Genomic DNA, 16,009 nt, shown 5'->3' on the forward strand with positions numbered 1-16,009 from the left:
GCGCTGAGCACTACCTTTTATTAAACATTTTTCCTGACAAGTCTTTTTCTTTTTTTTTTTTTTTTTTTTACTGTAACACGTTAACATTGTCAGCAGAGACAGAAAAAAACCAACTGATTGAGTAATATTCTAAAATGGTCAATGGTAACCCTTATTCTTGTTATAACCAAAAGAATAAACAGACATCACTAAGCAGCAGAGATGACAGTATTTTATTCAAACAGATCCAAAAAATCCCATACATGCAAAACATGGCATGCTGTACAAAAAACAATGTTGAAGTCATCAATTTTTGAACTTCTTCCCAGTTTGAGAATAATAGTGTCATGAGAACTTATCTGCTGTACACTGCTCTCTACAAGAGACTACACCCCTGACAATACATAGAATTCTAATGAGAAGGAAATCTAATCTAATGAGAAGGAAAACACATTTACTGCAGGGGCAGAAACAACCACCCCTCAAGCCTGGCATGGCCATTCTGCTTGATGGTGTAGATGCATACCCCTCCATTAGTTTGGCAATGCTTGAAGTCAGTAAGAATTTTGTGAATCACTTCAGCAGAAACAGATTCGGTGATAACATGGACCTCTGAAAGGAGCGGGGGCGCCCTTCCGGTATAAGTAGATACATAACACTGACGGCAAATAGAAAGCACAAAGAAGGAAAAGGTGTGTTGGATTATAAGCAAGCTCCTTCAAAATGAAAACATACCTTACAGCTTCTTGCACATTTCCTTTTCTAGCCAGAGAATGTCTCTTCTTTGAAGAGATCTGTCCAAATCCTTCTCATACTAACTCTTCCTATGGCTGAACAGATTGTACTATTTAAACTGTTAGGAAAAATAAGATTAAGAAATTCTTCAACTGGGACAACTTAATCCATCAACTAAAACATATCTTTGATCAAACGCCTATTCAGTAAGCACTTAGGATCTATTCCTTAAACTGAATGAACAAATAAAATTGTAGCATGTGATGTTTTATATTTCTTAATATATTTTAGTTGGTGTAATTATTTTGAATACTCAAGAGTTGTTAAAAAGTGTAAATTTTTTGTGTGCACGTGCAAGCACAGATCTAAAAATTCACATCTATACAAAAATATATTCAGGAAGAATCTTGCAAAAATTAAAGAAAAATTATTAAGTACAACATAGCAATTAAGTTTTTGAAAGGGATAGTTGATTTCTGCAAAGACTGTAAGTGTCCTCTTAAATAAAATTATTCAACTGAAAGTATGATCTGAGATAAATAATTTTTCTACAATACACATTCTATTACAAAAATCATTATGGTTCTCAAGCAACATTATTTCTTTCTAAGATGTGTTATTTTGAAAATAGAAATCAGATATGAAAAATGCAAAGATGACTCATATCACTTGTCTAAAAATCTATTATTCAATTATTTTTATCATGCAAAATGTTATCAAAATCAAGTAGAAATTATGTGTTCCCAATCCTGAATTCTCTGGGAATTCCTCAGCTGACCATATTTCCAGTCCAGTTAGGAGGCGACCATCTCTACCATGTCTCCAAGACAATGAAAAAAGACCAGTCTCGGCACAGAGCACAAAGAAACTGCCTGACTTTGTCTCTCTTAACTGCCCGTGTGAGGAAACAGGCCGCCTTCTCCTAAAGAAGGATGAATATTGAACAAAACTCCTATGTTACGCCTCTAAGTTAACACAACATGAATACCCAGCACAGCATCCAAAAAGGATATAAAAGGAGACTCGGGCAATGCTGTCCCAAAAAACTGGTTCACTAAGAACATGGCAGGTCCTAAGAATGAGGAAAAACAAACTGACCCCCTTTATCAGATTAGCCTCACTAAGAAAAAGAAGGTTAAACGTCATACACTTCAGACACATCTATTTCCAACTCCCACCATTTCACTTTTGGTAATGTCTGCAGCATGGCACTCAAGATAAGGAAAGGCCAGTTTCAGTTTCAGCTGAATGTTCTTTCTTCTGGTGAAACATTTAATAACAACTAAGCATTCAGAGAATTGTTTGGTATAGCATTTCCTTTCATCTAATCAGAAGTGTTTAACCCATTCACCTATGAAGGCAACATAAAGGTTTCTACTGATTTCATTTGACTACAAATCAGATGCCACATCTATCACACACACACAAGCAAAACAATAATCCATCTCTGCTTCACAGGAAACTTCCTCATGGAAAAAGTAATCTTAATGAAAATAAGGACTTCTGATAGCAGAGAACAGATTACGCTTTAACTGGAAGATAAATAATGTTAATGAATAAGGACTGAAATAGATTTTTTTTAAATCCCTTTTTCTTCTACAGTTTAAGTAAAAGCTTTTTAATTACTGGGACAATGTAGACATTAACTTGTAAAATTAAGAAATACATAAAGATGAAAGAAGTTGTTAGAATGTAGTTAAGCATTTCAACTTACTGTAGTTAAGTGTAACATTTGTTCTTAAGTTTTTTAGAATCAACTCTTGGCTTTCTTTACCAAACATGCGGATGGAACAACTCAGGTCATTGCTTTTTCAATTTACAAAAGAAAAATAACTTCAAGTCTTCAACTTTTGTAGGCTCTCTACTGCTTAAGAAACAAAAACAAAGCAATCCCAATACAATAAATAACACTAGTTCTCAAAACAGTATGGCAACCCATAAGGCTGCCCTACCGGGCTCTGATGAAAACTGTTTCATCAGGAGTTGTAAGACAATTCTCCTTCTCAGTAACCGTCTCTACTGTGCCCGAAGCAGACACAATCACTACTGTTTTAGCTGCTGAAAGAGCTTTCTCCTTCTCTGCGATGGCAGCACAGACTGCCACAATTTCATCACTTTCAAAGTCATAGTCTGGGATTGATTCTTGTGCAAGCTCTTTTTCTTTTGCCAGTGCTTGCACTGCCTCAGTCTTTGTTGCCTTCTGTTGTTCATGTAGTTTTCTTGCCCAGGAAAGGTCCTCTTTCCATACTTCAGGGTTCATTGGAAAGATGTGTAAGGATACCTGGAAACTTCGGATTGCCTAAAAACAGCGTAAAGAAGAAACAATGATTGGAAATTTTAAAGCCTACATGTTTCATCATAGAAATTAAGAAAAAAAAAAATTATGTATTTCATTTAAAGAAAGACAAAAGTGATTTTACTCCAGTCTGTCTTTAGTGGAACAATCCTCCCTCAGCTGTAAGTTCAACAACAGCATTACCCCCAAACAACAGTGCATATAAAGTGCCTGAAAGTACCGAGAATGCATGAACAAATCAGGTACCTGGCAACAGAGGTACAGATAAAAGTTCACGTCAAAAATATTGTCATTAAAAAGGTAAAAGCAAAAATAATTTTTGTTTTGATGGTTTTCTATCCCACTTTTCTCCTATCGTCAGATGTACAAGAAGGCAAAAGCAGACAGATATGGTTTAAAGAAATACAGAAAAGAGATGACTGGGATTTGAAGTATCACTAATATTACTGCTTTTAAATTAGTATATAGTTATTTCACATACAGATCTAATACTACAGTAATCCTAGCCCCGTGATAAAGAGTTTCTGTAATAGGTTCGCGGTTGAAAACACACTTACCTGAACAGGCAAAAGTAGACAAATGAACTCCCAACTTGGAAAGTTGCTTTAAGAACAAATTCCTATAATCTTATAAACCAGTATTAATATGAGTAAGTATAGCTGATATTGTTTGTCCTGTCTTTCAGCTCAATTGGGAAAAGTCCCACAAATACAAATACTCAACACAGCAGCTGTTAAATAGAAAAAAATGTGACCACCTAACCCAGTAGATGTGATATTCGGCAATAAGAAGAGATTGCTACAATACTGGAAAAATGCTAGACAAGGAAGTAAGTACAACTGTGTTGTATTTCTAGTTATATTAACAGTGAAAAGGTCAAGACTAACCTTACCTACTCAGACTTACGTGTATGTATACACATGCCTGTGTGTATCTATCTCATATTTATGACTCTATGGTCAGCTATGGAAATGGCCACCTGAGTGACCAAACTCTTGTGTGACAATGTACAGAAGCCTTCCTGCAGGGTGGGAAAACAGTGATTATATGGATTTGGATCATATTTGGGAAGAGTTCTCGCAACTCGCAACTTTAAAGACATATGAAAGAACATCAAATTCCATATTCTGTTCTAATTTATAAATACTTAAAGCATGCAAATTAATTTGAAAAATGACAAATTTTCATCTGCATTGACAGAAACTGCCAATTCATCCTTCTGCTGGCACATATTAATATACGAACGCTGTATGATGTGATCTCAGCAGACAAGAGATACAAATCAGATTTAAGAAATGCTGATTATGCTATCAGTATTACTGCTGTTGTAATAGGCAGCCTTTCAGTTCCAGGAAAAGAGAATAATTTATTATTGGTCCACAGCCAGTTCTGAAGTGTAGGAGCATGCTGAACTTTAAACACAAGGATGAGTTTAATTCTTGCAAAACAGTGTCATTTTATTCAACTTTGCTAGCTTTTAATTTCCAGGGATAGTTGGGCTACAAGTAAACACTAAATGCTCTTTTTTTGTATTTCTGTTGAAAACAAAACATGAACAAACACTATCTGCTTTTAAGCATTCCATGAAAGAGGCACCCCTAATTAAAACTTGTCTATATAGTTATGTTTATAGACAATAAACTGCATTAAACACAGTAATCAAATATAAGGTAACATTTAATAAGCTTATAAGCTGCCTTGATGATACACCATAAAACAATCATCTTTGTAAATCTATTTGTGTGACAAAATATAAATAAACAATAAATAATCTATAAATAAACAATGAATGCTACAGAAGATCAGAGGGATTTGTTTTAAAGCTGCAATGTAATACTGAAATATACAGAATTGTCATCCATATAAAATTTCATGTTGCTACTGTAACTGCTTTCACAGCCATTAATTTCTATTAAGACAGAAGAAACAAAACTAACAGTGCTACTTTTAATTGTCCCACTGATGGAGATCTAAGTCCCTTTCTCCAACTGCATGTATGACATTATAGGAAAATGTGGTGGCACTAGATAAACTTGGTATTTCTAGCGTCATTTTAGAACGCAGCTGTGGTCTTAAAGACCCTGCATGTAAAGGCTATGGATTTTAAATCAGTACGTAGTCACACATCTGTTTTTGCTTTTCCAGAGAAGAGTACTGTAAAATCTATGGCAAGACATTCTTGCTTGCTGAATTACAATATTTGAAGAATCTGTATTTTTAAAGTATTTTACAATTCATCCCACTATAGGGTGTTCTGATGCAAACAATCTTTAATTTCTTCCATAAGCAGAACCTCTTCTGCAGGTATGCAGAGTCTTTAAATGTGGCAGGCAATTTTGATCCTACTCCACTTGTTGTAACATGTTTTTATACCACATGGACCTAGTAATTGTCAATATACTGTGAACCCTAAAAAAGGTAAGGGAGCATTTTAAGAGGCTATGCGGTTCACATCTGCCCCCAAGGTTTGTATTAGGCCTTTATGTTACATCTGACTATAATAATATTTTATCGGAATTTAAGTCTTATTTCTTGTACTACTCACCATGAACATAAGTTAACTGCTTTTAACAGAAAACTTTAGCATAGAGGCACTCATGAACTTTTAGTATATTTAAAGACTGCTCATTACATTTCTCTTTAAACAACAAAAAAATCCAATTCTTTCAGATATTTTCACTGTAGTTTAATAGTTATATAGTAGATGTCTTATCTATTTTAACTTTAAACTGTCAGACTGCACTTTTGTATGCAACTTCTCTGTTCAGATGATTTCTTCTTTTCAATACAAATTTTCTCTCTGGCAATTTCTTTTCAGCAAAAATAATTCTTCTGTCTTCAAAAATGACGTGAACACTTCATATTTTGCAGTTCTTATGTTTACAAAACCAGTTTATTCAAAGGTTGTGGTGCTCTAACATTTTGGAGAAAAGACTTGAAATACAGTAGGCAATTTTCCAGTTGTGAAAGTATTTTTGCCTTATACCTATTGGAATTCAGTCAAATTATCACAGAATCATTAAGGCGGGAAAGGACCTTCGAGATCATCAAGCCCAACCATTAACCCAACACCACCATGCCCTCTAAACCACGTCCCAAAGTGCCACATCCACATGTTTTTTGAACACTTCCAGAGATGGTGACTCTACCACCTCCCTGGGCAGCCTGTTCCAATGTTTGACCACTCTTTCGGTGAAGAAATTTTTCCTAATATCCAATCTAAACCTCCCCTGGTGCAACTTGAGGCTATTTCCTCTTGTCCCATTGCTAGTTACTTGGGAGAAGAGACCAACACCCACATCGCCACAACCCCGTTTCAGGTAGTTGTAGAGAGCAACAAGGTCTCCCCTCAGCCTCCTCTTCTCCAGACTAAACAACCCCATTCCCTCAGCCGCTCCTCATAAGACTTGTGCTCCAGACCCCTCACCCAAAGGGGTTTATAAACCCATAAAAGTCTTTGTTCCCGTCCGCTTGATGTCTGTGAGGCGATGCTAGCTGAATTCTGTGCTGGAGGTTCTCCACTGCAGAGAACTGATGCAGTGTGGATGAAGATGTGTCACCCCCCAGGGGTGACTTAGTGCATATCTTCCCCAGGGCACAGTGCCTGGTGGCTGGCAAGAGGCCAGAGGACATGGCTGAGCCAAGAGGTGTAAGAAAAGAGCAGTAATGTAATGCCCTGTGGCAACTGGTAGAAAAAGATCTCAGTTTCTTTCAGCCCAGGCACATATGTCTGTACAGACTAGAGTTTCAGAGAATTTCCCATCAGCCTCTGTGTCCACTTCAAGTTTCTCTTCAAGGTCCTTCTTCCTCACTTCTGCAGCTTCCTTCTTCCTCTTTTTGAAGAAGTCTCTATCCTCCTCTTGTACTTTCTTTTGCTTAGGTGATGTACTCCCATTTGATAGATCTCCTTTTCCACCAAACTCACTTCTTCCCAGCCCTCTTGTCTCACAACACTTACTGCCTCTCTGCCTTTACACCTCAGTGAGCATCCCTGCAGGACACTGCAGCATGCTCTGCAGAAGTCACTGCTTCAGGCTGCCTCTAGTAGAGAGATCTCTACACATGCATGGACATAATCCAGAATGATCGAGGGAACATAAAAAAAATAATCTATCTCAACCTAGAAATTGACATATTTAGTCCAAGAAAATAAAGCCTGAAGTGATATGAGTGCTCTTAACTTGTAAACCAGGAAAATCCAGGAGTTTGGAAAACATTTACCTTTGTATTACCCAATTATACTGCTAAAATTATTACAAGGAATTTTAAAATAATGTAAAACAATTTTCTCCCCATCCCAGTTTGTCAGAGAGTTAGCATCTCTTTTAGCTAATGCTTTTAATTACAACTTCTAAATGTTGAGAAGGTGGACTTCATCTCATGGTTAAAGCCTCAAAAGTTCTCAGCTGCTGACAAGAGTAACTAACAGGAGGTGCCAGCTAAGTCAGTGGGGAATGCTTGCAAGAACTGAATACCCCTGCTAGAAAGGTAGCAGAAAGGGCATTTACATTTTTGGAGACTTGCTTACCCTTCTGGCTTTCTTGACTGAAAATAAAAATTACCTCTGAGTCTAAGATATTTTCACGCATTAAAAAAATCATTAGGTGAGTTATCAAAATGTATTTATGACTTTGAACAGTGGTTATAAAAAAAACAGATTACACTATAGTAGCTGGAGACTGCAGCACTAACACAGGACCCTTGGGGAAGTTAGTATTACTGGCTATTACCTATAACTGGGTAAGACTGCTTAAAGCTGTTGGAAAGAATTTAACAGAACCCCACTTTAACTGACAAAGCATTTATTTTCTCTCTAACTTAACACTTCCCAAATACTATGTGCTAGAAAGTATATGTGGCTGGAGTGTAGTTCAAGATGGAATCATCAGGACAGAAACATGCCCTGTCACATATTTAATTTTCAAAAGAAATGTCTTTTATCAAATCCTGATAAGGAAAGCAGTACCATTTAAAGTGTGACACAAAAACTGTAAATGAAATAAACAGAAAAATCTAGGCAAAAATTATAAAACAAATAGCAATTTTTAAAATTGCATTGCCTCTTTTTCTTTTCATTTATGGACATAAGAAGAAAAAGTATCTACTATTCCATCACTATGAAATAAGCCACACATTTTTTTTTGTTGTGCTTAGAAGGAAGACAGAGCAGTGTAATTAAATATTTTAATATAAATCTATAAAAATAAAATCTGAGTTATCCCCTCAGGTGGATAGGAACACAGTCCAAAGCACAGACTTGATTGCTTTTTAATGGAAAGCCAACCATCAGCTTCTTTTTGAATAGCAAAATCTTTACGTTTCTACACACTTATATTAGTAACATTTTGAAAAATTCACTCAAATTCAGAATTCCTTATGTTAGTTAGCTGGATTCCAATGAAATGCAGTAATTCCTCTCTTTGTTAGTATATAAGTCCCATCATTATGTAAAAGAACTAAATATTTCTTTAAGAGCAATAAAACGAAAGGGCTGATCTGAGGATTCATATTGTCAAGGCTTGATTCCATTTACAAAATGTACTATCACACTTAAAGACTGCTAAACCACTAACTACTTAGTAAGAATACAGCAAACCACATCCTTCAAAACATCAAACAAAAAGTATGCACAAAGTATTCATATTTACACATCTGCCCAGTTAACTTTGTAATCTTCAATACTCCAGATTTGACACAGAGGCTCCCAGCCCACAATAGGGTAAACTTAAGTCATAGAATCACAGAATGGTTGAGGCTGGCTAGGACCTTCTGAGGTCATCTGGGCCAATCCCCTGCTCAAGCAGGGCCACTTGGAGCTGGTTGCCCATGACCACATCCAGATGGCTTATGAATTTCTCTAAGGTGGGAGACTCAGTCACTTTCAGTTGTTTTTGTGTTTTTTTCTTAATGCTGCTTTTGTTTTGCTTTTTTTTTGTTTAATGAAAGTTTGAGGCTCACTCTGTCTCATAGGAAGAACTATTCTAATGAAGATATCAGTGTGAAACTGTTACTGCTTAATTTGTCGTCACCAATACAGTAAATATAATTTGTAAAAACAAACATTTAAAATTAAATGAGAGAAATATTGCAAGCCTGACTACACTTCTACAGTTTCTACATTCACATTGCAAAGTTTACTCAGGTGTGCTCTTGCAAATAGACTTGGAGAATTTAAGGAATTTCTGCTTTTACAGAAATATAAGTTCTGCTTGCTCACATTTAAGTATTACTGTTGAATTACTCTATTTAGTAAATTCAGAAAAAAAAACCCAGCTTTTGTAAAAGCTAAATAAAAAGATAAATAAAAATTTATCTCACTCTTTCGCTCACAAGTTTGACAAAACCAAACCAAACCTTTCTCTGTTTGAAAGAAGTTAATATATTATGTAGCTCATAATATGAATTAGATTTGTTTGGGAGCTGTATTTTAGACCTGGGAAGCTTGAAATTGAAATACAGTAAATTGTTTTTTCCTAAGAAAAAGTGCATCATTCATTGTGAAATAATAAAAATATTTACAACAGACCATTTGGCAGGATGTGGGTAGTGAAGACAGACGGTGGGGGAGAAATGAAACAAAGAAATAAAAGAAGCTGCTCTTGAGAAGGGTAGTAATTCCCAAATCTCAAATATTACTAAAAAGCCCTGATATTTATGCTTTATTAAATTTTCTTTGTAAAAAATACAATGCAGTGAAAAATTAGAAAAACATGGTAATGAAAGTCTAATGGGAAATGGATAATTATGAGCTGGTCAAGAAGCCTCCACGAGTTCAATAATTATGAAATCATTTAACAGACTCCTCCAGTCTTAGCCTTTTAAAATTGCTTGGTTCAGAAATAAATAGTGAACATTATCTGCCTTTTAGAATAACTCTCCAAGTTGTTGTTTGCACATGTGAAAATATTCATTAGAAGGCAGTTCAATATACCTTAAAGACAGAAAGGCAAAAAAGTAGAAACACTGGAGAGACCAACAGGAGCTTACCTACCCCAGGCTCCCTTCAGAGCGACAAAAACCTCCAGAGGACAAACTACCTGGTGGTAACTCTTCCTCTCTCTCTCTTCACAGACAGTAAGGACAATATAAAAATTACAGGAGCACCTATAGTAGAGTTTTGCTTTAGATGAATAATGAGCTTTGATGCAAATTTCTGACTGTTCCCATTTAACAATTGTTCCCACTTAAAACACTTTTGTTTGCATAACAGAATAGTCTCAGACTACATAAACTAGATTCATTTCTGATTAAGCTCGACAGTGCACTCCAAGAGAGCACCTGAAGTGCTACTCTGAAGTAAAAATGAGTAAGTGAACAACGGGTCCCCAGCACTACTAACTCAAAATATCCACTCCTCTTGGTGTGATGTGACTTGCCAGTGTAGGCAAAGCTTATAGGATCTGGTGAGCAGACCTGGTGGTATAACTGGTATGGGTGTATCAATATCTGTAATTCACATTACAGTAGCTGTGGCTTTTTTTTATAGAATAAGCAGCATCAGTTACCTAGCGTTCTTACAGAAAATGAAACTTTGAATTTCCTGAGACTAATGCATTTAAAAGTTTCAGACATAATTTACAGCGACAATTTCAGACACTTAAAAGGAAAAGATTTACAGATTGTAGATCCAGACAGGACAGACCATCTACTCTTACCTTCTACACCACAAAAGCCATGGAATGTCACCAGTTATGTGATGTGATGCACATATGCATGGATTTATATTCAATATTTCATATTATGATACTGCAACAACATAAGCAGAGCATCCCAGCCTTTTTGCTGTCTTATTAAGAAAAGGAGCAACTTCAGCCACCATTTGGGGTCAAGGATCCAGAGGAAAGCATGAATGAGTACACATGATTTGCTGCACCTGAAGCAGGAGAGTAGGAGACAGGGAAAACAAGATACTAGAATTTTATTAGCAGGCATGTACAAAACTGAGCCTGAATATCAACTGGTACTTCACAGTACCTTCATCTTTAAACTATGGTGAGCTGTGCTGTAGCAGTACAGTACCCAGAATGTAGTATGTGCAGTTATGTCAACACACACCATGTAAATATGGCATAAAACACAAAAGTCTTCCACAAGCCCAGCAACAAAACCACACAGAAAGCATTTGTAAAAAAAAGCAAAGTGGAGGGAATACTGGAAATAAGTAACAGCTTTTTTCCTTGCCTACTTTCAGGTTACATAAGGATATTCAGCTACCTTAGTACTTCTGTACTTTCATTCTCTCTCACACAATTCAGAAGATGTGGTTTACAAGTTTAGTGTATTAATGTTGTCCATTTTCTTACCAGTGCTATCTCTCCTAATCCAAGCTGGGCACGTCCCAAAGTCTGCCAGGCATCCCAGGAATGTGGGTTTCGCTGGACAGCCATTTCTGCTGCATGCACTGCTGGGAACATTTCATGTAAAGACATCAGGACCTATGACAGAAAAAGAATAAGAGGAATAAGAATAAGCGAAACTGAAAACAGATTTATGTTTTCTGGGATTACCCAGGCAACCACTATTGTTTCAGTAACTAAGGACAGGTTCACCTCACCTAGCTTTTTCTAGTTTAAAAGTTATTTGTCCAATCTCAGATAGTCACCCAGACTCATTCCTTAGCCTACGGAGACAAACAGGCACGCTAGAGGATGATTCATCTGAACTATTTAAGCAACTCTATTAGAAGTAGTGAATTGCTTCTGAAGGTGTCCCCCTGTCTCCCTTACTCCTACAAATCCCATATTCTGTAAAGGCATCACAGAATACACTGAAGGTCAAAACACATTGAGAATTAAACACAATAAATAAGCAAATAAACTCCTTGGGTTTTTTTTTTCTTTTTATTAGAAGACTGGAACTACCAAATACAGTTGCAGTGCACATGATACAATTATAGAAACAATCCCTGTAATTCAGCATGGAAACAGCCCTTAAAAATGACTGTTTTGAGAGTAAGCATTCTGCAATAGCAAAGCCTAACTTAAGACATGAAGTCACCTACAATTAAAAAAAAAAAGTGGTTTCTGAATGTGGAAATGTCTTTTACTCAGCAATACAGGTTAGTGTCAGCCCGTTCCCATAGTATTCTACTCCTTCCATTGAATCTCAACAACTAAGCCTATACATCATACTTAACGACACATAACACAGCTCAAAGCTTGCCTTATTTTTCCAAGACCACCATGAGACTGGCACATTACCTGAAGACCTGCATCACTCTGAGATCATGATTACAGACACCCACATGCTATGGTGATAGATACCAGTATAAGAAACAAATGACAACTGCATTCCTACAGTATGATGAGAATGTCAACCACAAGAGTAAGACTCATGTGTGGGCAACCACTTTCATCCCAACTGACCTGCAAGCATTACGAATAATATTAGAACATATTAAGACTATTGCTGAAGTACAGAGCACTTATTTAACTTTACTGTTCTATGGTATACTAAATAGATAAATATGAGTGGAGTACAGGAGGATTCCAATGCAGTAATCTTGAGCATTTACTTTAATTAACATAAAGTACTTGCACAGCAGTGGGGTGAGTACGATAAAAAAAAAAACAAACAGCTTTACTATAGAAGGTAATCCTGCATCCAAGAAACACAGGAAGCATAGCTTCCAATAAACCCTTTGGATCTAAGACTAGTCCTATGACTTCTCTTTAATTCCATTTAATAGGCTATACACTGGAATTTAGAAGTACCTATAAATCTTTAAAGAACAACCCACAGCTGTATGTCATGCCATTTTCCCTTTTTTCCTCAACAGTTCTCAAAGACTGTGCTGTGTAAGCAAAGTTTGTAATAAATACTATATATTTTTCCAAAACTATCAGTTCAACTGCATTTTTGTGTGCAGTTTCTCTTACTGCAGTAACCTGTGAATTGAATCAAACTGTCACTAGTGGATAGGTGTACATCCTACCAAGATTAAGTGATTCTGCATCTATCAGCTAGCTTTCACATTAATCTAACGTGTTTGTTCTTATAAGAGAAAACAAATCCAAGTATATGCTCACATGAACATTTTTATGCATTCATCAGTATTTCCTACCAGTACTTTCTACTGCAACACAATTTCAAAACATCTATGTAAGTATTTAGGAAACCATGTGTCATTTTTACCGAATTCACATAATAGTTTGGGTTGGAAAGGACCTTTAAAACTCATCTAGTCCACCCCCCCTGTAATGAGCAGGGACATCTTCAATTACCTCAGGTTGTTCAGAGCCCTGTCAGAGTTGCTGATGGGTTGCTGAATTCTACTGCTTTGTCTACTGAACTGTGACCTCACTAATAAAAGACAATTATTCCACTTCCATCTGCTTATGACTGTTCTGTGTACTAATTTAGACAGCTACTTGAAAAATGCTCTTCCAGATCATGGTGGGAATCACTGTGCTCCTAATAACTACAACATCAGTTTCTCAAGGCACATTCAAACAAATACAAATTTGAATGCATATGCATTTTCTCCAGCACAGGTGCTTTTTTCAGTTATCAATAAAATGACTCAGCTGTACTTGTCAGTCATTATAAAAGAATAAGCTTATTAATGCACACTATTTTTTTATAGTTTTGTTTTCAGGTGAAGAGATCATCAAAATGAACATACAATGGAAGACCTGGATGTGTGCAGCCTTGTCTTTGGGTTACTCTACCTGTAACATTATTACCACTTTAATAAGATACCCTCTGCATGCTAGATACCACTGCTACTTGAAAACTGAGCCAGCAAACACTCAATTATTCTGCATCTGGAAAGTCATGCTGAAAAAGGAATTAAAAACACGGCTAGCATAAAGTTTTCTTCTGCATAGATTTGACAAGAGGTACCGAGTCCTTTTACTGGGGTAGGACACATGGCCAAGAGAAAGCCAAACAGGAACCACGTGTGCTGTAGCCCTCTTTGTTGTACAAGGTGCCTGTCACATGCTCAAGGTGCACCCACATCAAGCACCAAATCTGTATGTACATGCACCATCCCCCAGTAACACACAATCTAGTGTGGTCTCCATTTCACTAGTATGCTAAGTACCTGAAGGGTTATTGTCACTCCTTACATATGTGCCCCTTAGGGTGTGTCCAGAAAGGGGGAAGCCAGGTAGTATATCATGGGACTTATACTGGTGGCCTTCATCAAAACATAAATTTCTCATCCTGAACTAGCTTAATGTATCACTCTAAAAAAACCCCACAATTGTACTTCTAATTCCACAGATGGCATTCCATGCACAACATACACTTCAGTATTTATACATACTTGAGTAATATATTAATCTTGAGTTTTGCATGACAATGAGATGTAAGGCTTATTTTCAAGGATGCAGTTACTCCAAAATACCACTTTAACTGCATTTCAGATCTTGTTGCGTAACTGATTGCTAGGTTAAACATACCTAGAACTGAACTCCTTGCCTCCTTCCCAAGTCATCTTACTTTTATCTGTAGTGCTGTCATTACTATGATGGTATCATTTTTAATTTTCTCTTCCTTCACATAAATTTAATCTGCATTTATGCTTTGTATAAAAGCAAGGTTGTTCTGCTATCTCCAAAATTCTTTTCATTGTCTTGATAATATTCTCTTTATTGTTGGTTTCCTTGATCCCTACATATCACACCATAATGGATCAAACTCCATTTGACTTAATAAAAAATTGAAGAAGACATTCACTGTCTAAATCTTGCTCCCACTTTCTACTGCATACAATGTGGTATTCTCCTCTCGTTTTAAGAATATAAATAATTTGTTTTCTTTTATTTACCTCTTTTTGAGTAAGTTTAATTCATTTGCTTCAACATGGCATCAGCATAATAGTCTATTTTTCTGCTTGTTACAAAGATGCCCCCATGTCTTCTTCATTTCAGCCCATATGCTTGAAATACTTAAGCTGATCAGAAAACTATTATCTTTTCATTCAGATGTGTGACTGAAATATGAATCTGGAAGCCTGTAGCAGTCCCTACACCCAATTTGAGCAGAATGCTTGCTGCTACTCTTATCTTTGCTCCATTTTATCTCACTGTCAGAGTAATTTGTTTTCTAAGTTTGTTTACACTTAACTTCAGTAACTGTTTTGAAATAGTTATTCTGTACAAAACAGAATAAATAGAACATACCTCCTAAGGGCTCCCTCTAAAATAAGCGTGTTCTTTCATTTGGCTGAATTCCTTTCAAAAGAGTAAAGTGAGCTCCTCTGTGAGGGGAGTGTTTCTTGCTGGGAGCTCTGTTGTACTTAATACAACAAACTCTTGACCCTCTTTTAATCCTTCACGGACTACTTCAGTACAATTGACTCTATTGGCAAGCCATCATCAGCATAAATCCAGACCAGCATACAATTACATTACTTCACCAGTAACTTTGTGCAATCTCTTTTGATTCAAGTTACATTCATACCAATTTCAATGTGGTTTCAGTGGGGTTTTTTTTGACAGCAAATTGTCACCCTCTGCTAGTTACTTCCTGCAAAACACTCGGATTATTAGTAAAAACAGGAACAAGCAAGCATTATTCTAAAAAGGTCAAACACCATTACAATGAAGTAGAGTACTTAGATATAACATTTCTTTTTTGAACAGTTGTTTACTTTTTAGAGAAACTAAGTTGCATTAGGGTATTTTTCAACAGACAAATAGCATGATGCTTCACAGAGGAACTCTGTATGATTGAAAACTATTTAAAACCCTCTTCCTCAATGTTTTAGCATCAGATTAGAGTCTATAGCAATCAAAATGCACAAATATAACCTTGTCATTTGAGAATATGGGGATATTAAGCTTTTACTTATCAAAATTATGCTGGGGAAAACCTTCATTAATGAGACAATCTTACCAGCAAATAGGTCTTTAATCTACTTTGAAGCAAGCTATGGCAGAAAAGGGCTACTTTGCCAGAATCACCTAAGGTAATGATGAAGATGTGTGAGTTTGCTTATGAACAGCCTTTTAAGCCCTGACACACTAAGATTCTATTCCTTTCCTGTTG

General features: G+C 36.3%; 1 protein-coding gene across 1 annotated transcript in view; it reads right to left on the reverse strand.

Moving 5' to 3' along the window:
• Positions 1 to 2,662: 2,662 nt before the first annotated feature.
• The window catches only part of TTC33 (tetratricopeptide repeat domain 33), a gene marked incomplete at its 3' end in the record, with an annotated part of 47,197 nt that continues 33,850 nt past the window's right edge, over positions 2,663 to 16,009 (reverse strand). The window contains exons 3-4 of the mRNA XM_082013389.1: positions 11,314 to 11,445; positions 2,663 to 3,013 (exon numbers count right to left, since the gene is read on the reverse strand). Of these exons, the coding sequence (XP_081869515.1) occupies positions 2,663 to 3,013; positions 11,314 to 11,445 (483 nt within the window). The remainder of the gene's footprint in view (positions 3,014 to 11,313; positions 11,446 to 16,009) is intronic.

Source organism: Phaethon aethereus, assembly GCF_964289735.1.
Source record: "Phaethon aethereus genome assembly, chromosome: Z".
Lineage (NCBI taxonomy): Eukaryota > Metazoa > Chordata > Aves > Phaethontiformes > Phaethontidae > Phaethon > Phaethon aethereus.